The 23,824-nt window shown below is 39.3% G+C and overlaps 1 protein-coding gene across 13 annotated transcripts in view; it reads right to left on the minus strand.

The window, feature by feature from the left end:
* The window catches only part of ARHGAP28 (Rho GTPase activating protein 28), a 101,463-nt gene that overhangs the window by 12,722 nt on the left and 64,917 nt on the right, over nt 1-23,824 (minus strand). For 9 of the 13 annotated variants that reach the window (XM_039527028.1, XM_039527026.1, XM_039527033.1 and 6 more), the window contains 7 exons: nt 20,466-20,683; nt 14,472-14,559; nt 12,877-13,034; nt 8,734-8,899; nt 8,531-8,622; nt 6,737-6,814; nt 1,483-1,645 (listed from right to left, as the gene is read on the minus strand). In XM_039527028.1, the coding sequence (XP_039382962.1) occupies nt 1,483-1,645; nt 6,737-6,814; nt 8,531-8,622; nt 8,734-8,899; nt 12,877-13,034; nt 14,472-14,559; nt 20,466-20,683 (963 nt within the window). Of the gene's footprint in view, nt 1-1,482; nt 1,646-6,736; nt 6,815-8,530; nt 8,623-8,733; nt 8,900-12,876; nt 13,035-14,471; nt 14,560-20,465; nt 20,684-20,765; nt 20,859-21,545; nt 21,734-23,824 lie in introns of all 13 variants that reach the window. The other 4 variants (XM_039527039.1, XM_039527038.1, XM_039527029.1 and 1 more) reach the window with 4 other exon arrangements.

Below are 23,824 nucleotides of genomic sequence, written 5' to 3' on the forward strand. Positions count from 1 at the left end.
ATTAAACGTTGGCCTTTCACCAGAAATGTCCTAAATTTAATGGGTATTTTCTTCCTTACATGTCGTGGACCTGTAATTATAGTGGACTAATCTGGGCAAATAGGAAGAAAGAAATGTAATGATACTAATGCACAGAACTTTGTTTTTATCTCCAATTTTGGTTTTACAGGATGCAGGGAACTTTAGAAAAAATCTCTCCTCTTTGGGGAGACATTCCCTGAATAACCTGTTTTCTGGGTCACATCAGGCTTAAATCCTTCAGTGCAGGTTACTAGCCAATTCCTCTTTAATGTCACTGTGGGATTGCCTTGTATATCAGATCGCACTGCTATAATATAGTATTTCTCAGTTTCAAGATGATATGGCATAATTTATTTTCAGGATAGTTTCAGACTAACTTTGTTAAGTGATTTTTTGAACCCAGCTGTCATTAGATTGTGGATTGATTTTTTTATCCTTCTTTTATTTTAATTTCACTCTTGTGCCTAGTCCTAAATCTGGCTCTTTATAAAAATGTATCACATGAGTGTAGATTTCTAAGGGCCATCGTGCCTTAAAGACACTAGCCTATTCTGGGGGGTAGTATGTGACTCCTGGAAGCAAATTGACTCCTGGGGCTCCCTAACATGAAGAGTGGATGGGTATGTAGGGGGGGGAAGAGGAAATATTGTTGCTGCTGTAGTACTTATGGGGTGAAAAGTGCAGTCACCTCTAGTCAATCTCACCTCCTTCATACTCTCCCCCATGAGGTCCTAGCTCCATGCACTCAGGTGAGCCTCATGACCAGCCTGTGTGCAGATTGCAAGATGGAGTAAACTGCTAGACCTTCCCTCCTTCTTTGAACATACACGGACTGCTTGGTCACAATCTGACTTTATAAGAACATAGGGTCTATGACCATTTTACCCAATAAAGGCACCATTCTATTCTTCTCATTCAGCCCTAACCCAAACAAGTCTCCTACTGAAGTCAATAGGAATTGACTAAGTAAAATCTGCACTACTGCATCCTTACGACTGAAAATAGAAAAAGTGGCTCAGAATTAGAATGCACAGAAAAATTAGGACCCAAAACTTAGCTACCTGCAGCCTTCCACAAGCAAGCACATTTCTTATGCAAAGATCCTGATAAAAATAATCTTTCATGAAAGAAAACAAAATCTAATAAAATACTAAGTATAGTGTGGTGATTAGATTTTACACTGGAGAGAATTTTTATTTACTAAATGTATAGTTCATTTAATCAAATATGGTAAAATCTATGTACAAAAGCCAGTTTTCAATGTGCTTGCAATGTTTACAACATTCTGCTTTAAATAGCTATTTAACTAGTATATGTTTAGTCAAATATGCCAAGTGCCATTAGAAAAGAAAGCTTACAGGAAATCAAAATGGTTATGACATACTGGCAATCTCTTTTCTCTTCTTTAGCTCTTTTGTATGTTTCATATGTATCCATTTACACTAATTTCTTTCTACTTACTTTCCACTAGTGTGATGAAGGCAGGCAGATATTCTACAGTGAAAAGGGGGTTTGGGAGTTCTCTTATAAACATCTTCAACAGTCCTGCTGCATCATTGTTTCGTACTTGGTCCCAGTCAAATGTGTCTTCATTAAATTTTATTTCAATTTCTTGACGGAGATTCTGTAAGACAAAAGAAAGTGACTGATTTTAATTACAGCTTCTGATTGGTGAGCTTTATTTCATCTCACAAATGCCAGGAACAACAAAGAAAGCTTTGTGAAGTATACAATTTGAAATGGAACAGTTATTTGAACAAACATTTCTACACCATTGTTTGTCGTCTTTATTTAAAACACACTTAAGAGGTTTTAACCCCTACACACAAGGGACTAGGATATTCCTCCTCAAAGTCATTTAATCTGCATGTGTTTTGTATATGCCAGTAGTTCCCATTAGAGAGACCAGGTGGGTGAGGTAATATCTTTTATTGGACCAACTTCTGTTGGTGAGGGAGACAAACTTTTGAGCTAATCAGAGCTCTTCTTCAGTTAGCCCTTATTGGCTCTCTCATGTGTGGTCACAAATAGGCTGCTTTTTGACAGACAGAAATTCTTCCTTCTCTTCTCTAGTCCTATTATTTAGATAAGTGCCAACTTGTTTGATCAATTTTAAGGACCTATATGGTACCAATTCAGTACTCTGGCACAACTCTGGCCAAAACCCGCAGGCAGGTATAGTTATTGCATCATCCTGGCTTCCCACTTAAACCAATTGTTTTCTGGCATCTGTGCTCCAGAACTAGGGTCCAATCAGCTTTGAAGTGTAAGTAGTTAAAAATCCCGTGTGTGTGTGTGTGGATGGTGAACATAAGGAGACTCAGTAGGGTACCAAGTAAGAACAGAATTTGGCCCAAACTCTGCATTACAGTTTGGAAAGTCCAACTTCCCCACAAGAAACAAACAAACAAACAAACAAACAAACCCCATCTGATGTGTTAATAAGATACAGGGATTGAGACATTAACACCTTACATTGCTATTCTCCATTGATAGCCTGACTGTGAAAAAGTTCTAGGTGAAGAGGAACATTTCACTGTCTGACGGTGCTGAAGACAGCAACACAAAGAACTGCTAAATTGACGCCTCTTAAGAGGACAAAAATTGCCAATATAAATTAAGAAAAAAAAGCCTGTGTGTTATATGAGGGCCAGTACTAGCCTACACAAAAGATACTAATTTAATTTTCATTTAAACAGATTGTTGCTCTACTCGAAAGCTAGAAAGGAAAGCTTCTTAAAATGATATTCCAAAGAAGGCCTTACAAATGGCAGTCTGGTTTGTACCTTTATCTCCTGAAAATGGCCTTATCTGGCTGTAAGAGTTTCACTGTTTGTCTTCTCATTCATAATCATCACATTTAAAATTAAGTAGCTTTTCTAATCACTCCTAGCTGCTTTTGCCTTACAGACACAAAGAGTGTCATTGATTTCAATGGGACTGTTTATTTGAGCAGGATTTGGCTCTATATTTCATGTGCTGGTTTTTAATCATGTTTTCATCAAATCTGCATTAGCAATAGGCAAGGAAATATTCAGAAAGAAGAGTTGTTAAAAATAGTGTGCTTAACATGCCTCACATCAATGGAAAGAAATTACATCTCAAATATCGTTACATATAATGAAGTGAAACTGTTGGCACAAAAGGAAATATAAAGTCATTCAGGATTTGGTGTCTAGTGTTACAATACCATTCTTACTAGCACACTGTTTTTGCTGCACTCTCTGCTACCCCAACCTCCTTTACAGTCACATCCCTTGTTGCACCTAATCCAGTCAAACATCAGGATTAAATACCCTGACTGAGAAGTTTAGAGCAAGGCCCATCACTTCATTATAACCACAAGGGAAGAGAAAGAGCTTTCAAGATTTTGCTGCTTAGTATTTCAAGAATGGAAGGAAAGTCCCAGAAACAGAGAGAACTGAGAGAAGAGACATTGACTTTCTACATATACTTCATTTGTGTGTAATTAGTTTTTAGAAATATATTCTTGTAACAGTCTTCTTTGTTTGTTTTTTCATTTTGTTTCTGAGCTTACAAGAGAGTAGCTTAACATACATTTTGGGTCTGTACATACCACACATCTTAGAGGCAGAGGAAAACTTGTATTTATTTCTTTTATTTTTTGTTATTTAAAAAAGTAACTTTTAAGCACATCCATATGCCTTTCATTTTTTAAAACAAGAACTAATGTTGAGTTGGAATGCCCTCAAATCTTCATGTCATAATAATATACGATGGCTTTGAAGGATGAAATCTGGAACTGCTTAGGAAAAGCTTTCCCTCTGTCCCTTACAGGTTGACTTGTCTGACACACACAAATGAATAAAAACTCAAATAAAACACATAACATCATTCATGTGGATGTTTGACTTACCAGCTGGTATAGGAAAGTCAGACACATAGCACAAAGTGCTTCTCTGGGTACAGGTCAGAATAGCAGAACAAGACACAGTGTAGTAGGTGCACAGACTGCAAAAGCTAATTAACAAAAGATACAAAGCAGCCCTGTCACATAATGCAAACTTTCTTTATGGGGTTTACGTACAGAAAAAGTGAAAGAATAAAAAAATATGTATAGTGACGGAAATTGAAATCAGTAAGCTGCAGAGTCTCTGTTCAGGCTAGGGGCTCAACAGGGCTGCCCAGAGGGTGGGGCAAGTGGGCAAATTTTCCCCAGGCCCCCACAAGAGTTTTTCAGGGCCCCTGGAGTGGGGTCTTTCACTCGGTCCAGGGGCCCCGGAAAACTCTCGCGGGGCCCGGGCCCCCAGAGCATCTTCCGTGGCAATTTGGTGGCGGGGGGTCCTTCTGCTCCGGGACCCACTGCCGAAGTGCCCCGAAGACCCACGGCGGAGGGTCCTTCCGCCCCAGGACCCGCCGCCAAAGACCCCAGGCCCTCTGAATCCTCTGGGCGGCCCTGGGGCTCAATCCTGGAAGGTGCTGAGTGCGCTGAACACGTAATGAAGTCAGGAGGAGTTGAGATGCTCAGCACTATAAAGTGCTGAGTACCTTGCAGGATCAAACCCTACTATGACATTAGTTATCTTCAGACATAAATTTGCAGGGCCCTATCCAAAGTAAATAATGTGAGGCTCCATCTTATTCCCTCTACACTAATGAAAGGCTCATCCCTCATCTGCATAGCTCCAACAAACATCTTATCTTCTGCAAACTCCTCACCTGCTTTTTTAAATTTGATGAACTGTTCAGTGTGGAAGTGTCATAGAAGCATATAATTATTATACAGATCTCTCATGAAAAGCCTCCTCTTGTCACATTTTTATTAGCTATTACTAAGCACATGACCGAACCAGCTAATCAACATGCAGGATTCTCCAAGATTCTGAAGCACTCTTGCTTTACGCTGTGCAGATGTCACAGTACTGGGAAGCCTAACTGACTGTATGTAGGAAGGTTATTTTTCTTGCTGGTGAAATATTCAGTGATAGCCAGGGGAGCAGGAATCATTTAAAAATGTATAAACCAAAGAAAAAAATACAAAGATATTTAGTTATTAATGCCAGGCAAAAGGCAATGATTGTAAGTGAATGAGAACCAACTACTGGAGTATTTTTTTTATGATATAGACCTGTTCTCTCATTTAATGTTCTGAGTGCCAGAGCTACTGAGCATTGTTTTGTAGTCATCTCACCAGACATGCCGAACCTGTGGAAAAAACGCAGAAATTGGGCTTGTTTTTGGCTTAATTGGCTTGTGAGTTGCTTGTTGGCTAGTTTTTAGCTTGTAGCTTGTTTGGCTTGTTGTAGTTTGTTGCTTCCTTTATTTGATCGGCTCCCGGGAAGCAGGGGCAGGGAGGAGAGAGTTCGGGGTGCACAGTGAGCTAGAGTGTTGGGGCTCTTAGGGACTGGCTTGTTTTGGCTGTGTTTTGAAATGGAATTAGCTTGATTTTTGGCTTATTGTGAAAGTTGGGGTGCTTATTTACCGCATGAAAGCAACTGTGTATCTCTCCTGTAACAATATGTTACTTGCAGTATATTATTCAGCCACTAGAAAGGTGTCTTTGTGTACTGTATAGAGTTCAAGGCAGACAGGGCCTCTGGTAAACAAGGAAGACTGGTTTTGATAGTAACTCAGTAAGAATAACATCTGTTTCCCACCTTGGCTATTCCTAAAGTTTCTCTGTGAATATCCCTGCCCCCAATTCCCTCTAACACACCTAGATTTGCGTTAATTGGACTTATCCTGATTTAACCTCATGGTGACAGTAAACAAGGAAGACAAAGCTAGAACTTCAGCTGTGTGGAAGGCTGTTTGTCTCTTTAGTTTGTTGCTACTTTCTTTAATAATGGCCTTGTGTTTCAGATGAACTGAGAGTCCACATATCATGACATCACCTGCCAACACTCAGACAAAACCTCACTTTTCATATCATAAGATGGATGTATTAATTTACAATAAGCATTACAGGAAGGCATATATTATTATAGTCTACTTTCTAATAATATGGTACATATTAAGGGGGAAAGCGTAAAGCCATTGACTGTCACAAGCGCAGGCCAGTGGGCCCAAGCCTACTCATATGTGCTATGAAAATGGAGTACTTAATTTCATCAAACTGAGCAGCAGGGGAGGGATAGCTCAAAGGTTTGAGCATTGGCCTGCTAAACCCAGCATTTGTGAATTCAATGCTTGAAGGGGCCATTTAGAGATCTGGACCAAAAATCTGTCTGGGAATTGGTCCTGCTTTGAGCAGGAGGTTGGTCTAGATGACCTCCTGAGGTCTCTTCCAACCCTGATATTCTAGGACATACTTCTCACAGTTCCAAACATGGGACCCCAAAACTCCAATCAAAGGACAAATGAGTCATAACATTACAAGAAGCCTAAAATTATTTGGCATCAGATCTTTAGCTTAAATTCCTTGATATCCTCAATCTAGTGAATAAGTATTTCTGAAATAAGTTAAAATAAAAGAAGTGAGATCACAGCAGTTCTGAGTGACAAGGAGGTCAGATAAGTTCTAATCTGAGGGGCCTCTCTCACAGGGTTAGTGGAGGAGAGCTGCACTTTGACTCCATGTGTCCTCTAAGTAAAACATCAGCCCATGCCAAGTTATGGTCCTCAGTTTCAGGAAGCAAATGCCAAGCCACTGTTTTTGCTGGTAATAATGGGACTGAGAATCTCTCTATACAAACTTTGCCACTTTGTATAGACTCTATTGGTTACAAGAAGGTAAATGAGAAAACACAGGTACCTTAACTCTTGAGGCAGATCCAGGAACTCGAAGAATTCCTTCCATTTCTAAACCCGTTTCCTCAAGCTTGAGCAACAGCTAAAATGCAACAGCAGCATTTTAAAAATACTATTTACTTTTTAGCAACCTGCTTTCCCGAAAAACCATTTGATGTAGTTTATCATCAAGAATAATAAATACCCACATTGACAAATCAATCAGAACTTGCTCCATTTCCTAAAACTGTGAATTTTCAGAGAAGAAACCATGTTTTCTATGTGTTTGTACAACTCCTAGCATAACAGGAGCTCCCTAACTTGGGACTCTTGGCACTACTGCAGGTCTAATAATAAATAAGTAATAACAATAATAATGGGGACATCCTTACATTGCACAGTATCTTTCTTAGCAAGAAGTCACACTGATTTCCCTACCACACAGTGGAGCTATGTGGATACATTCCCTCATGTTTGTGAGATGCTCAACTATTATGGTGATGAGCACCATAGAAAAGCCTATTAATAAATGTGTAGGCAGAATTGAGAACTTAGACAAAAAAATAATCTTAGGAAAATTCTTTCTGGGATGTTCATATCCAATGTGAATAGACCTTTCTGGTCTCAGCATTTCTTCTTTACAAAAATTAAGTGCAGAGCATTTTTGTTTTGACAAAATGCAAAAGTGGGAAAAAAATTATTTTGTTGCATTTATTCACATGGCTCTCGATTTTCATTATTAACTGCCCTCCTCCAGCTCTATCCCTAACACTCTTTCTCTAACAAGTTATCAGATCTACAGCTGGGGAAAATGTTTCAAATGAAACTTTTTTCACCAAAAATACAGCTTTGGGTTGATGAAAACATGTCATATTTGCCAAATTGTTTTGGTTAAAAACATCTGAAAAAAATGAAACATTTTGATGTTTTGATTCAAAATGACTTTTTGTTTTGAATTTTACTTCAATTTTATTTTTGAATAAAGATAAAAATCCTCAGAACTTAAATGAAACATTTTGTTTAGGGTCAAATGAACTGTTTCATTTGGCCCCAAATTATTATTATTATTTTTTGGTCAGCCAATGTAACAAAAAAATCAATAATTTGGATAGCTCTGTAACTTCCCAAAGTGAAATTATAAAGGAATGAAGTGAAGTTGTTTACTGGCCATGCAGAGATTAATAACAAATGTGCCAAATTATCTCTATCTAAATTAATTGATACTAGCTCTTTGTTTTCTTTCAGGAGGTATTTACAATTAAATGTGACTTTAATCTTGAAACTGGATGTCCATATAAATCTGTGTGTGTATGCATGTGTACATGCAGGTGTGTGTCTAACTGAGCCATACACTGGATGTCACTGTAGCTTCACACTAATTCAGTTGAATGACGATCTTCTTGGCTCTGTGCACCTCATTCAGATCACACCAGCTCACTTCTGATAATCTCTAAGTCAACAGGTCTGCAATTTGAAATAATGTGAAATTATAAATGCTCCCCCTTCAAAAACATTTCATTGATCTACATGTCAAATGAAAAGGGGAGCAGAATCCTATCCAGTTGGTTCTGTACGTTTCCTGTGCAATATTTTATAAATATACTCCCCAAATTGGAAAAAACTCCCAGCACGCACATGATATTCAAGAACATGGTTTTTGATCTAAGTCTCATGAGATATTTAAATCACAACATATGGACAGAAGTAAATCGCAAACACCTTGAAGCCATTAAAGTCTGTCTTCTTTTATCTGATGTCTGCTCTGAGTGTCAATGCTAATGAGGAAAATTCAAGCCACACATGATTTTGTTCTACTCACTTTTTGAAAGATGAGAGGAACTTTTATTCCGGGAACCTTCTTTTGATCGTTTTCCAACAATATTGCGAGAGGGACTCCAAAAAGGCCATTTTCTTTTTGAAAAATGTAAAAAGAAAGAGAGAAAGTGAAGCCTAATAAGCATCTTCTTACTAAGCACTACAAATCACAAGACACCTGTCAGCCAGCTACCACTGTACGTTTACCTCGTCCTTTGATTCTTTCTGTTCGGTTCCTCTTTAGTTCTATTCCCAGAGCATCATAGAAGGCTGTTAGTTCAATCAGAGAGAGATTGCGAATTTTCTTCATGTCTTCAAGAGATAGGTCTCCAACCTCTGTCAGGCCAAATTGGCTTTTTCGAACAATAAAGTTCTACAAGAAGTATATGTAAATAGCGTTTTATTTTACATGCTTGAGAAATGTTTAGTTTTTAAAATTACTCTTTGTGAAGGGTTGTTTTTTTGTTTTTAAAAATAAAAGATGTGCCTTGGTGCTGCAAGAAGTCATGTGGTGGTGCTTTCATGGGTGGGCTAACTCAGAGCTGAACCTATGGTCCTGCATGTTGTCTGGCCGTTGTGCTGATGACTACTTCAATTTGAAATGTGCAACTGAGCACCTGATCCCTAGTGCTCAATTATAGATCTCTTGGCAATTTTCACAAAAGCAGGGATGTTAACTCTGGTGTCCTGGACATATTCCAATTTTCAACAATTAGCTACACTACATTCTAACTAAACTTTCCTCTCTAGTTCCAACAGGATTTAATAATCCACATCTCTCCCTTTAAATTCTTCCATAATATTGTTTGATGCTATTAAACAGCAGCCACATTTCATCACAGAAATGGCCGCATAGCAGTGATGGAGGAGATAGTTCTATACGTTATTTGCACTTTGAAGGAAGCGTGGTCTAATGATCTGAGCTCATTACTCAGAAGACAGAACACTTAAATCCTAATACCATCTAGATGTAACTCATGCCTGCTTGTTGTGGCACTCTAGCCCCCTCTAGTGGCACCTAGGCCAGCTAGAGCTTGATAAGCTTGTTACAGCTTTGGCTAAAAGAGCTCTCTTATAGCTCACGGAGAAGTAGTTAATGCATTAAGCTCCAGAAGTCCCAAGTTTGATCCTGGCCAACGATGACTGGGGTCTGCTGGTGTTACATAGGCACCGACTTAGACTTATTATAGGGTGAGTAATATGAAACATAAATGTTAAAAGGCCAAGGAACACCTATGAAAGTAGAATCCATGGATCATTTCTATGAATTGAATGCTACTTTGCAACTTCTGGGAAATGAAAATAGGAATATTGCTGCATCAGGATATGCGATGTTTCCTGCTGTAAAACTGTAAAAAAAAAAGTGAAAAGATGCTCTTTTCATATGTTTTGATGTCATTATCATCATCATTAGTATTATAAAATCTTGTGCTGTGCAAAGCTCTGTGGAACCTTGGCATCATTATGTAATTCAAACCAGTCACAAGCATTTACTAAATAAATAGTGCAACAAGTCATCTCTACTTTTGGGGATCCAACTTGGAACTAAAACCTTCTAGGGATATGAATCCATCCCTCCCTTTTAATTAAAATTAATTCAGGTTCAATGCCCTGATTTTAACTCATATTTCACAAACAGAGAAACAATAGTCAAGGAAAAGGCAAACTAAAAGGATACATCTTGCATTGTGCTCTAAAAGCAACAGAGGACAAAGCTCTGACTGACCACAGAGGAAGTGAGTTCCAGAGGCCAGTATCTCCAGCACTCCATTCCCAGTATTCTTAAAAGCAGGAGATGATCCTAAACAGGGGGAAATAGGAAGCACTGCAAGATACCACCATCTTCTGGCCAAATAGGGAATACTGGGAAGCATAGAAAATGACCCCAAAAATCTAAAAATTCTATTATTTCATTCATAGAACATATGAGAGTCTTTGCAATGACAAACCACTGAAGCAAAGAAAAACAGCAGAGGTACCTAAAAGTGTAAAACAAAAGGCAACCTCATTATTTGCAGTGTTTCATCAGGTGAAAAAAACCCTCAAACAGAGCATATTAAATCCCTCTGAAAATGTGAAAAAATTATTACCGGTGTGTATATAATTATACTGGTAATAAAATAATAATAATAATAATTTATATAAATATATATATATTTATATAAATATATATATATTTATATAAATATATATATATATTTAATATGCTCTGTTTGAGGTTTTTTTTCACCTAATGAAACACTGCAAATAATGAGGTTGCCTTTTGTTTTACACTTTTAGGTACCTCTGCTGTATATATATATATGTATATATATATACAGGGACATAAGGGAGGAATAGGGAATGAGAAGGCCTCTTTGCAATGAGAAGGCCTCATTTGCCAAAGGAAGGACTAAGTATTTTTAAAAAATTACTACAGTGATTTTCCATGGTGAGTTGTTGTCTCCTAGAGGCGTTTTGATGTGATGTAGTCTTAACATGAGGTTTGGGGCTGTCTCTCTTTGTAAGAACAGCACTGGGAATCTATGGCATAGAGCACAGCAAACCACAGAGTTAGAGAACTATACAGTATTAAAGTTGGCACAATACATTGTGATAAACTTTGAATTTACTTAATCTCTGTGGTTTTTAGAAATTAGATTCCTGGCATTTGGCTCCAGATCCTATGTTGCATCAGTTTACTATCTGACACATCTTCTGTGTGGGGGACTATGTACTGTATTTGGATGGACTCAATGTGCTAATAGGTTTTTACTGCTCCAACATCTAGGATTACATTCCATTTATCATGTTCCTAGTGGGCTAGATTGTGCAGTTTGAACGTAGTCCTGTGTATGGGTGGTGTGGAGGTGTACCAACCCTGGGGGAGCATTGGAAGAGATTGTATATAAGGAGGCAAAATTTCTCCCAGAGCTGCTTAGTTCTATGTATGTGTGTGCGCAGACACTACATGCTATCCACAAAACCCACAGTTTTGCATGCAGAATTGTCCACTTGAAACACATCTGTGAACTTTTCTGAAACTATTCAGTTGCATACCCATCAGGCCGCCAGGCCGCCTTCTGTATGCTACTTGCCCCAGATTGCTGTGCCTTGTCAGTTAGGAGGTTCATACTTATGGTTGGAAGAGTGTGAGGGATAGGTAACATCTCTAAAATTGAGGATGGAATGTCATGGTGAGGGTTAGGGGAAGGTTAGATGTTTTCTAGTAACAGGACCAAGGAAGAAAGTTCAGTATGCCAGGACCATGATAACTAGGGAGACAGCCTGATTCCCAAAAGGTGATCAAATTATTATCATCACAGAGCAATCAGACTGTACTCCATGCCATATGCAATCTACTTGATACTTATCACCCTACTGCAACATGGACATTTGAGGTTCTTGAGGTCTTCTCCATTGGTGGTGTTGGACACGCACAAACTGATTGTTCTTGGTGAATTCAGCATCCATGCAGACGACAACTATTCTGGATCAATTTAGGATCTCAAGGCCAATGTGATGTTTGTGGGACTCTCCCACATAGTTAATGGCTTGACTCATACATCTGGCTAAAGTCTGGAGCCAGTGTTTAGGCTTTTATTGGATGGCGGGACAGTGGTTGTGATTACATCCTTGTCACAGACTGATCATGAAATCCTCAAGTTTCGGGGCCAGGGCACACATTTCCTCTCAAGATGATGGACCTGTTTTAATGGTCCACCCTTAGAGGCTGATGGAATCAATAAATTGCCATCCAACTGATAGACTACACTATGCACAACTGGTTGGACAATAATCTTCTGTCCCTGGCTACTGATCTGGTATCTCCTATGCTGTACCTGCATCAAATACTAATCTGAGACAATCTGAGATACTAGTGAACAGAACCAAGGTTACTCTTCCTCCCATTCTGAATCTAATAGATCTCAGACACACAAATTTAAAACCCATGTCAAGAAAGGTAGAGAATCTGGGTGTGGATAAGGTGAAGGGAGTAGTTCAAGTAATAAAGATGGATAGCCACTCTCAGTACCAGTAACTGATCTTTGTTTTTATGTGAAAAGTTTGTGGGTGACACAATGCAATACAATTTTCAAGTACTGGGGTATGTACACTAAATTGCATTGGGTAGAAGATGTGTCCACGACTAAGCACACGCTTTGGCTTTGGTGCCTCATTGGGAATGCTGTGTGGTGGGCAACAGACAAGCACAGCAGGAAGCCTTTACAAATATATAAAGTATTAAAACACATGTATGGAAGGAAATCCAATGTATCTTAAGAGACTTCACTGTGGTGGGGGAAATGAAGCAGGAAATGAATGGGGTAAAGAAGAACTATTGAGTCAACATGAGGGGTTTAAACTTACAGGCAAAGCAGAATCATCCTTTTTGAATCTCTGGTTGTTCTGCCGTTCTCTGTTTTTTGGGACCACTGTGATGGATTCTGAGAAAGAAACCTCATAGGATAGCTCTTCTTTTACTGATGGGCTGTCTTTATCTAGTCCACAGTCTAGACAGCTATTAGCTGGAAACAAGGGAGACTATATATGAATACTGAAGGTTTGTTTGTGTTTGGTGCAGAGACATTAAAAAAATGGTAAAAACAAACAAAGAGCTTGTGAAAGTGTTAAGGGAAGAGCTTCACAGAGGAATTTCAGCATAACAATAATGCATGTTCCTGTTTTGTCTGGAGGAAATAAGCCCTTATACTTTCTGAAATCAAAGCCCTATTTTTATTTTAGATTTTTTGCTGTTGATATTTGTGCAGAAGGTGATTAAGCTGTAATTTTCTGTTTGTCAGTAGAAGAATCATGCTCATCATCACCTTTGTGCATAATGATCTTGTCTATCCTGACTAGGGAAACTATTTCTGCATTTGGCCAGTGAACAATCTTTTTTTCTTTTTAAAATTATTGATAGAAAAGTGCTGCTAACACTGTTTCTCTGGTCACTGTTGTTTACACTTTTTGTTCCTTACAATTTCCCATCACTGCTGCTCTTGGGGCATAAAAAACATAGTACAGGCACAACCTGAGCAGACAGGGCTCAGCATGCTACCATCTGGTTTGCAAAGCCATGCCAGCCCTAGTGGAATTTTTAATAGAATCCAGGAACCAAAAGACAAGATGATCTATTGCTCTGTTCCAGAAATTAGTTGCCTACTAGAATTAGTAGGCATAAGACGGAAATTTCTACTATAGAAATGCCCTGTCTCCATAGACTTCACAGTGTATTAGCCTGAATGAGTTCTAGTGTTGCCAACTTTCATGATTTTATCATGAGTCTCCTGATACTTAAAGTCCCAGCTCCTGGATTTGTGCAACTAGGTAAGAATCTCAGCTTTCATTAAAATAAAAAGTAAGTTTTTAGCCCTCAAGGTTGCAGAGGAAGCTTAGAAACATGACACAAGTGCACCCTAAAGGCTTAGAAATAAGATAAATAAAGTGAGCCCCAAATGTATTATCATCATTATTTAAATCTTAGGATTTTTAAGCCAAATTTATGGTTACTGGGGACCTGACTCATGATTTTTGAACACTTGGGGTTGGCAGTACTGGAAGTTCAAACATCATTCTTCCCATACAGGTGCTATCGCTCTTTCAAATTCTAGGATAGACAAAGCTAACTATGTTATGAAACACTTTACAAAACACTATTATGGCTGTAGGTCTCAGGAATATACTTACATATTTTGAATTGCAGTGCAGACTGGGCCATAGATTAGACACTACAGGCCCTGTTCTATGTTTGTAAAGAGTCCAGCACAACAGGGCCCCAATTCAAAATGGGGACTTTGAGCATTGCCATGTTTATTAATAATGCTGTAGTAATAATCTTAAAGAAAAGCATGCAGCATGTCTCAGCACCTAAAATAGTGGATTAACCAGATGATCCCAAAAGGTACTTTCTATCTCTCATTTCTATGATCAAATTAATATTGGTTACAGATTGGCATACTCACAACTCACTGATTTCCAAACTGGCTTCTGCCCCGGAAGCTGGATACCATTAGAAGGAACTGGTGACACCGGCACTGTCTCAAACGTGGGCTGATAGGCAAGGAAAAATGATCAGACGGCAATGAAATTAAAGGCATGTGGACAGACACTTCTACAACTCAATCAACAGTGTATCAATCCCAGTTTTTGTTTTTGTCACTAAGTTTAAACAATCCATTCTGATTTGCCAGAGAGAGATTTTCATTACCCAGCCTGTGCAAGTAATCTTCTTCAGGCTGCAGATGTGGATCATGTTGAGGTCAGTGAGTATTGCCACAGCTTTACACAGCTAATGAGTTCTCCCATATGTAATGACTGAAATTAACTAATGAAATTGCTTCAGATAACGGCAGCAAGTTAAAGGTTTGTATCAATGTGTAATTCGTCTTGCTTTTAATCACCGTGGTCACATTCTGCAAGGTGCTGTGCACCTCCTAAAAAGTGCTGAACACCCTTAACTCCCACTGAGGGGCTGCAGGAATTGAAGGCACTCAGTACTCTGCAGGACTGGAAATTTAACAAGTAAATAAATGGATGGCCAAAACCAGCTGGAAATGCACTTCAACATTTTCCTCCCATAGGCTACATTGTGTGGAAACTGGGGTTACATGAATAACACAGGTTCTTTATCAGAGTGGGGCAAACATTTTTTTAAAAAATCTCTTTCCTATTGCTTAGTTTTGTTTGGTTTTGCCCAGAAAATTGTTTTGCCTTGCGTAAAAATGCTGTGTGTGTGTGAGAGAGAGTGTGAGAGAGATGCGGGGAGGGGGAGGGAGAGAGACAAAACAGCGGATGAAAGTCAAAGGGTAACTTTCACTTGGTGTGACACATTTTTGTGTGCTGTATTTGCCCTTGTGATTAGCAGCTTTGGAATAGATCATGAGGTAATACTTAGTCCTGCCATGAGTGCAGGGCACTGGACTAGATGACCTCTCGAGGTCCCTTTGAGTTTTACGATTCTATGATTCTCTGAGGAGAATTTGGAGCAGGAAGACATGTTCAGGGATGAAGAAAGGGTAGAAATATTAAAAACAATTAGAAGGCTACTTGGTGAAATCAGCTTCATTGACTAAAATCTTTGTTTTAAAACCTGTTCTGTTCTCTACATCCTGCTGGCATCCCAGAGAATTGTGTTATTTCTCCCACACCCTTGTTTTACATGCTCCCCGGTCCCTTGAGGTTCAGCATCACAGCCATCGTCTTTCCAGTGGAGGGGTGCTGATGAGAACTCTGCTGAACCCATCAAAGCTGCTCTTTAAACAGCTGAATAAACCATTTAGCAATATGAGGTGATGCCTTCCCCAGAGGCAGAAAACACTGTCTTCCCAGTTTGTAGTTAATGCACACGGGAGCAGTACTCAGACTGATATAAAATGGCAGATATTTAAAAGGACGGCAGACCTTCCAATTTGAACACTGAAATAATGTTGCAGTTGTTTTATCCAATCTTATCCTTTGAGTTATTTTGATAACAAAGTTAAATGTAAGATGAATAAAATCTCTCCTGAGAGAGTCCATTTAATAGGCTACCAACCTGATAGCAAACAGGATTTGAATCACAAGGTTTCCTTTGAACTATAATCCATTAAAAAGCAAGGGCTGTGTAAAAGAAATGAAATATGGTAGCATGATTTTATGATTTCTAAACGCCCAGCATTAAAAGAAATGTTTTATGACAAGCTGCCTGAGCTGTGTGAAGTGCAAAAAGTAGGCAAACAAGAGAAATGGTGAACATGAATTAGATTTGTAAAATCCTTCCAGCCTTGATAATATAAGGCATTATAAATAACACAGGGAAAACTAACAGGGCACTCTCTCTGTTGCATCCTGTTTCTGCTGGGCATATGATTTAGGAAAGGGAGATTGCTATGGACCCAGCTATGGATCAATTACTCTCTGCCTCAACTCCAGTGTAGTTTAGAGCAGCTTGCAAGATGCTCTAATATGAGCCCGTTGAGTATATTCCCCTATAAACAATGCTGGGAATAACTAAAAGGCATCACATTCCGGCCTCTTGCCTCCCCACCAGTAAAGGGAGTGGCATGTAGGAGTCAACTCCGAAGGTTCTATGTGAGCCGGGGACACTATCATGATAGGGGTATCCCCAACAGGGGATTTACAGGAGGTTTCTGCTTGTTATAGCACCCGAGTAACAAAAGGGAGCAGATTGGGACGGAGAATCTCCTTCATTTTTGTTAGTACATGATTATGATATATTGATAGTGTCCCTTAAAAACAAAAGATTAGAAAGCTCATTTTCCAATAAATGTGCTAAACCTAGTGGGCCAAATTCTGCCCCCTGTTACATGTGTGCAATGCCATTGACTTCCTAGGATGTGGTTCCAATGAAGGCAGAATTTGGTTCAGTTTAGGTATCCTGATTCTGGCCTACACTTAGTTGTTCATCAAGTCATTACTGATGCTAAAAATGCCTCCGGTGTTTACTTGCACTATGTGCACAGGAAGAGGAAATCTGACTAGGAAGAAAAAGGTGGAGATGGAAATGCTCATTTCCTTTAAAAGCTTTCCACTATACACAAGATGTAAAAACAAACCATCAGAGCATCACAAAGGCAAAATTTTAATGTCAGCACTGCAGCCAAGAAACATAAACACTAAAGAGATGTTCGTGTTAAAGTTCTGTTCATGCTGCTCGCTGCCTTTGCTTTTTGAGAGATTCATATTTTCAAGCATGGTAAGTGCAAATGTCTTTTCATGCAAATGCCTCTAGTTTAGTTAGTGATTTACTATTTTAATTAGATCCTGGGTCCTTCATGCACTACTCTGAGCAACACTCCTTTGAAAATCAAGAGGAGTTTTACTTATCAAAGTGTGCAGGGTCAGGTCCTTCATTAGTCTGGAGCTTAACTTGCTTTCCACTTTTGGACTTTACCGATAGGTTGCACTAGGCACCAAACTAACTGATTTTCAGATCTGTTGAGCACTTGCAGCTCCTAGAGACCTTAATGGAAGCTGTGAGCATTCAACACCCATGAAAATCCGGCCACAGTGACTGATGTGCCATAGCCCTGTTTCAGAGATGGGGCAGAGTTGCCTCATCTAGGCGAGGGTAAGATTGCTTCAAGGGAGCACTATCTTCCTTGAAGCACCAGGGAGTTCCTCGATGGCCTAGAAGAATGTAGCATGTTTCCCATTTCTAAGCCAGGTTAGCTCTTCCGGCTGGAACAGCGGCAGAACAGGGTCGTGAACAAGGCAGAACAGGGTGACACTTTCTTGCCACTAACTTTGGGGTGGTTTGTGCTCTTTTGGGAGCAGTCCTGTGCTCAGAGTGAAGGATCTGTAACCGTGACTCAGAGTGAAGGATCTGTAACCTTGGCTAGCCTCTAAGCCTGGGTACAAGGACTACTTGTGCCTATTCCCCTTCTTGTGCACCCACCCAGGGATCATTCACAATCTGGCCTTATGCCTGTTTTTGGTTAGATAACCCTGACGTTAAGAGCTCCAATTCATTATGCAAGCAACTGAGGCAATAGGTTTCAAATGAGTCTAGAAACCCAGGTTTTTCCTTCTCTATGCAGTGTGGAAGACTTCACTAAACCTGTCAATTTGCCTAGGATGCTTTCCTCCCCCTGGTGCCTGTTGTCCCTGCTTGCTGACAGCAAAGTAAATCAAAAATAGAAAAAGAAAGGCAGAATGCTCTTCATAGCTATTTATGCAGCCCGAATGCTAACAATTTGTATTCTTCTTCTCCACTTGCCACTGGGCAAAGCTAAGTGAGTCACCCTCGTAAAAAGAAATCTCACCTTGTGGTTTAATCACCCTTTTCCTCATCACTAAGAGTAGAAGATAGTTATCCATCCCGTATCTCTCTCCTCTGGGCAGCTGTAGTGTTTATGATGCCTAGAGGGCTGGATGAAGACTGCATTTCTTCTTTTAATGTAGAGGGTTACACAAACTATTATGTGGAGAGACTAACACTTTCCATGGCAGAAGTGATTAAAAGTCCTGTATGGCATTTCAGACTAGTACGCAAACACTTGAAGAAAAGATGATTTATCTGGTACCAGCGATTCGGCCAAGCCAAGGTACATCAGTCATTGTGCACTAAACTGCCAACATTCATTCCCTACATTTCTCCTAATCACTGGAGAGGTGATAAATAAGACAGGCTTTCAAAATCCCATAGCAGCTAGTCACACAGAGGGAGATTTTCAATGTCACACAGCAATTGAGAGCCCAATTCACATTGACTTTCAATGGGTGTTTGCTGCCTGGCTGCCCTTTAGAACTCTCTCCTGTATTCTCTTTAAGTAACCGAGATAAATGTGTGAAATATGGCTGCGACTACAGTAAGTGTGTAGCAATACAGGTAGAATTGAACAACTGTATGGGAAGAAAGAATGAGAAATCCTAAGACTGTCATAACAGTTACTTTTTAAATCTTATATTAGAGTTTCACAATGCAGAACAATTAGATGGGCTCCGTGTTCAAAAAGGTAATTGCAAAATGAAAACTTGAGGACCATGCCTTTAACATAGCTCTGGGACATCTAGTCCATTAGTGAGACACAAGAAAAAGACCAGCAGATCAACAAAAGATCATTAGATTCAACACTCTGTGCAACAAAAAGAACTAGTGTCACCTTTTTTTCCCTGGTGACTGCTTTCTATTAGCGGGATTAAACTTCATTTTGCTGCAGCAACTGCACAATCTGCCATACTTATTGTATCTAAGAAGTTTCATAGGGTGACTAACATACCAATACCTCATGGTAAAAAGAGACCCAGAGCTTTAAGATAGGTGAAAGATATTTTACCTAAGGAAAATGCCTAATCTTACAAAAAGTGCCATGAGATCTTTAATGTCTGAGCAAAGTAGTCTGGGATTTTGGAGTCTTAACCAAGAGACTCTACCCACAGGAAACCATGGTACTTGGAGGATGTGGTGCTGTGCCAATCTTGCTAGGATATGAACTTGTGGTTCCAGGGAGGCTATTTTAAACTGGAGACTGAGACCACTAAGCTAATCCTCCAGATGTTTTACTTTTGAATTCCTATTTTAACGGGAAGCAGCTGTGCTTTGTCTGTTTAATGGACTTTTGCAGGTTATTAGTGCGTAGCGCGAACCTTCTGGAAAAAATAAACAAATGAGAAGGGACTGAATAATTCCATGGAAGAAGGCAGTTCCTTACTACTTTTCAACAATATAAGCTTCACTATACATGTTTAAAACAGGGCTTGGCAGTTTAGCTATGAGCCGCATTAAGGACAACAGGAGTTACTCATTTTAATTCATGCATGCTGCTTTTGAGTTTTTAGTATGTGGACTTAGGGCATACGATCAACTAAATCCGCGTAAATACAATGCATGGGGATAAGCAATGGTAATTCTATATCTGTCCTCAGGGACAAGTGGATGAGACCCTACAGAAGAAAGGTTCATTCCTGAACAAATGAATCATGAATGGATTTTTATTTGCTTTATTAGTGAAATAAAGTTCCCAATGAAACAATCGCAAAGATGCCTCCAGGTGTTTAACTGCTTATGCATACTTGCCCCCTATTGCTTCATTACACAGGTTTTACTTCACTGCTAAGATTGCTGAGTAAATAGCATGTGTCCTCAGAAGCCAGCAAAAATTTGCACAGCTGCCAAAAGCAACTCACTGATATCCAAAAAATGAGGGAGTAAATGTTAGTCTTGATAGTGGATTACAGAATGAAGGTTGCCAATGGACACAACATTACATTATAAGTTAGTTGCAAAACTTTGCGCCAGCTATTTTAGCTGGTTTTATTGTTCCCTTTAAAAGGTAGCACATTTGCTTATATGACATCAAAAAGGTCCAGACTTGGCTGTTTGGGACAAGAACCATCATTTACTACTTCTACAATGCCTAGCACAGTGAGATCCCTGGTTGAAGCATTTAGATGCTATAGCAATATAAATAAGAATAAAGTGCAAAACCCTCCATTACCAAGTATTTGCCACTTACAGAAGAGTCATTAACTCCAAAGATGTCTCGCACATCCCTGACAGAGTGTTTGTTCTTCTTCCTCATAGTCTGAGTGTAGGTGTTGTACCTTCTTTGTACTGCGGCGGCTTGTGTGCGGGTCAGTGTGGACAGCAGGGCTTGCCCATCCTCTTCTTCAGCCCCCGAAATCAATGTAGATAGGCCCACATCTTGCAGCCATTCAGCTTCAAGTTCCCCCTCTGTGAAGGAGTGAGAGTGTTAACATGCCTTGTATGGGATGGGTCGGAGGTAGCACAGTTGGTTTAGTGTGCCAGCCTTTACCTCAGGAAGACTCCGTTTCCAATCTGTCTTGGGCCACACAAGTAAGTAAAATTTACTTGTCAATCTTGAAAACAATCCCCAGCTTGGCTGTCTCTGCACAGAAGATGTTTAGAAGAAGAACAGCAGAAGAGTGGTAATTCAAGCCCACTGAGGTGCATCAATACAGCATTGTGAAGAAGATAGCATAGTGCCTGCCCATAATTGCCTAGAAAGTTCACTAAACAATAGCCCTCATTAAAGAAGATGAATGAAACCCCTTTCAGTCCCACATATGTTGTGTATGAATGCTGTCATTTGACAAAGGAAGGCTGGCAGTAATCCCCTCTGGTTTCATGATATCCAGTACTGCACAGGGTATTCCAGATGAGGCCACACCCTTGATTCATATACAGGCAACACAAACAAATATGCAAAAGAGGAAATGGACTAATTTTCTCTTTCAGAGCAAAAGAGCTAATCAATGAGCTCTTTCTTAATATATTATTTTTTAATAGCATACTTGCATTTCCACATTTGCTCTAATTTTCCTTCCTGATGTACCAGAACCTGTACAAGTTTGTCTATCAATCTGTAGATACAATTTACTGCACTTTGGCAGTTAGATGCACAAAGAAACAATTAAATTGCTTGGGTTTATGTAAGAGCCATTGACCTTGTTGCTTAACTTGCTTACCTATCCACAAGACCCCAGAACATACATAACTTAATCTCCCCGCTGTGTGTGTATGGCAGAGTGACCAATTTATTGATCCACTCCCTGTATCTGGTGTAACAGCTTACTTCCACAAATAGGACTAATGACTGCTCCTTTTCCTCCTGCCTGAGTTTGGAGATGTTGATTCTCATGCTGTTCTCACTCCTCTTTTTGACAGTCTCTATTTTCATCTGCATACATTGCTGCTCCATCTACATTCTCGCCTGTTCCAGTTTCATGATTAAATTAATCTTGGCTCTGGACCTGAAATGTTCTTTCCAAGAAAATGTTTGTAAACCAAGCTTGGCTTTCACAGTGCCAATGAAAAAAATAGTGGGACTATCAAGGGATTAAAAAAATTAATTGCACAGTTAAAGAAATTAATTGCAATTAATCGCACGATTAATCCCACTGTTAAACAATAGCATACAAGTTATTTAAATATTTTTGCATGTTTTCTACATTTTTAAATATATTGATTTCAATTACAACACATAATACAAAGTGTACAGTGCTCACTTTATATTTAAATTTGATTACAAGTATTTGCACTGTAAAAAAACAAAATAAATAGTATTTTTAAATTCACCTAATACAAGTACTGTAGTGCAATCTCTTTATCATGAAAGTTGAACTTACAAATATAGAATTATGTACAAAAGAACTGCACTAAAAATAAAACAATGTTAAATTTTAGAGCCTGCAGGGCCACTCAGTCCTATTTCTTATTCAGCCAATCGCTCAGACAAACACATTTGTTTACATTTGCAGGAGATAATACTGCTCACTTCTTGTTTGCAATGTCACCTGAAAATGAGAACAAGTGTTCTCATGACACTGTTGTAGCCGGCGTCACAAGATATTTAAGTGCCAGATGCGCTAAAGATTCATATGTCCCTTCATGCTTCAACCACCGTTCCAGGGCACATGCAACCATGCTGATGACAGGTTCTGCTTGATAACAATCTAAAGCAGTGCGGACTGATGCATGTTCATTTTCATCATCTGAGTCATATGCCACCAGCAGAAAGCTGGTTTTCTTTTTTGGTGGTTCGGGTTCTGTAGTTTCCGCGTGGGAGTGTTGCTCTCTTAAGACTTCTGAAAGCATGCTCCACACCTCATCCCGCTCAGAATTTGGAAGGCACTTCAGATTCTTAAACCTTGGGTCAAGTGCTATAGCTAGCTTTAGAAATCTCACATTGGTACCTTCTTTGCATTTTGTCAAATCTGCAGTGAAAGTGTGCTGGGTCATCATCCGAGACTGCTATAACATGAAATATATGTCAGAATGCAGGTAAAACAGAACAGAAGACATCCAATTCTTCCCCAAGGAGTTCAGTCACAACATTTAATTAACACATTATTTTTTTTAATGTGCGTCATCAGCATGGAAACATGTCCTCTGGAATGGTGGCTGAGGCATGAAGGGGCATATGAATGTTCAGCATATCTGGCATGTAAATATCTTGCAATGTTGGCTACAAAAGTGCCGTGCAAATGCCTGTTCTCACTTTCTGGTGACATTGTAAATAAGAAGCGGGCAGCATTATCTCCTTTAAATGTAAACAAAGTTGTTTGTCTCAGGCCTGGTCTACACTAGGGGGGGGTGTCGAACTAAGGTACGCAAGTTCAGCTACGCGAATAGCGTAGCTGAACTCGAACTACCTTAGTTCGAACTACTCACCCGTCCAGACGCCGCAGGATCGAAGTCCGCGGCTCCCCTGTCGACTCTGCCACCGCCGTTCGCGGTGGTGGAGTTCCGGAGTCGACGGGAGCGTGTTCGGAGTTCGAACTATTGCGTCTAGATTAGATGCGATAGTTCGAACTCCGAGAAGTTGAACTCTACGCGTCGACCTGGCAGGTAAGTATAGACCTACCCTTAGTGATTGGCTGAACAAGAAGTAGGACTGAGTGGACTTGTAGGCTCTGAAGTTTTACATTGTTTTGTTTTTGAGTGCAGTTATGTAACAAAAATAATCTACCTTTGTAAATTGCAGTTTCACGAGAAAGCGATTGCACTACAGTACTTATATGAGGTGAATTGAAAAATACTATTTCTTTTATCATTTTTACATTGAAAATATTTCTAACAAGTAATATATACTTTGATTCTAATTACAGCACAGAATACAATATATATGAAAATGCAGAAAAACATCAAAAATATGTAATAAATTTCAATTGGTATTCTATTAACAGTGCAATTAAAACTGTGATTAATCATGATTAATTTTAAATTGCAATTAATTATTTTGAGATAATCATGTGAGTTAACTGTGATTAATCAACAGCCCTAAAAAATTGTGAAATGGGGTGTGAGCATGGTCAAAAAGATATTCTGCTTAGATGTCACCAAGAGGTTGGT

This window comes from Mauremys reevesii, linkage group 2 (genome assembly GCF_016161935.1).
Source record: "Mauremys reevesii isolate NIE-2019 linkage group 2, ASM1616193v1, whole genome shotgun sequence".
Lineage (NCBI taxonomy): Eukaryota > Metazoa > Chordata > Testudines > Geoemydidae > Mauremys > Mauremys reevesii.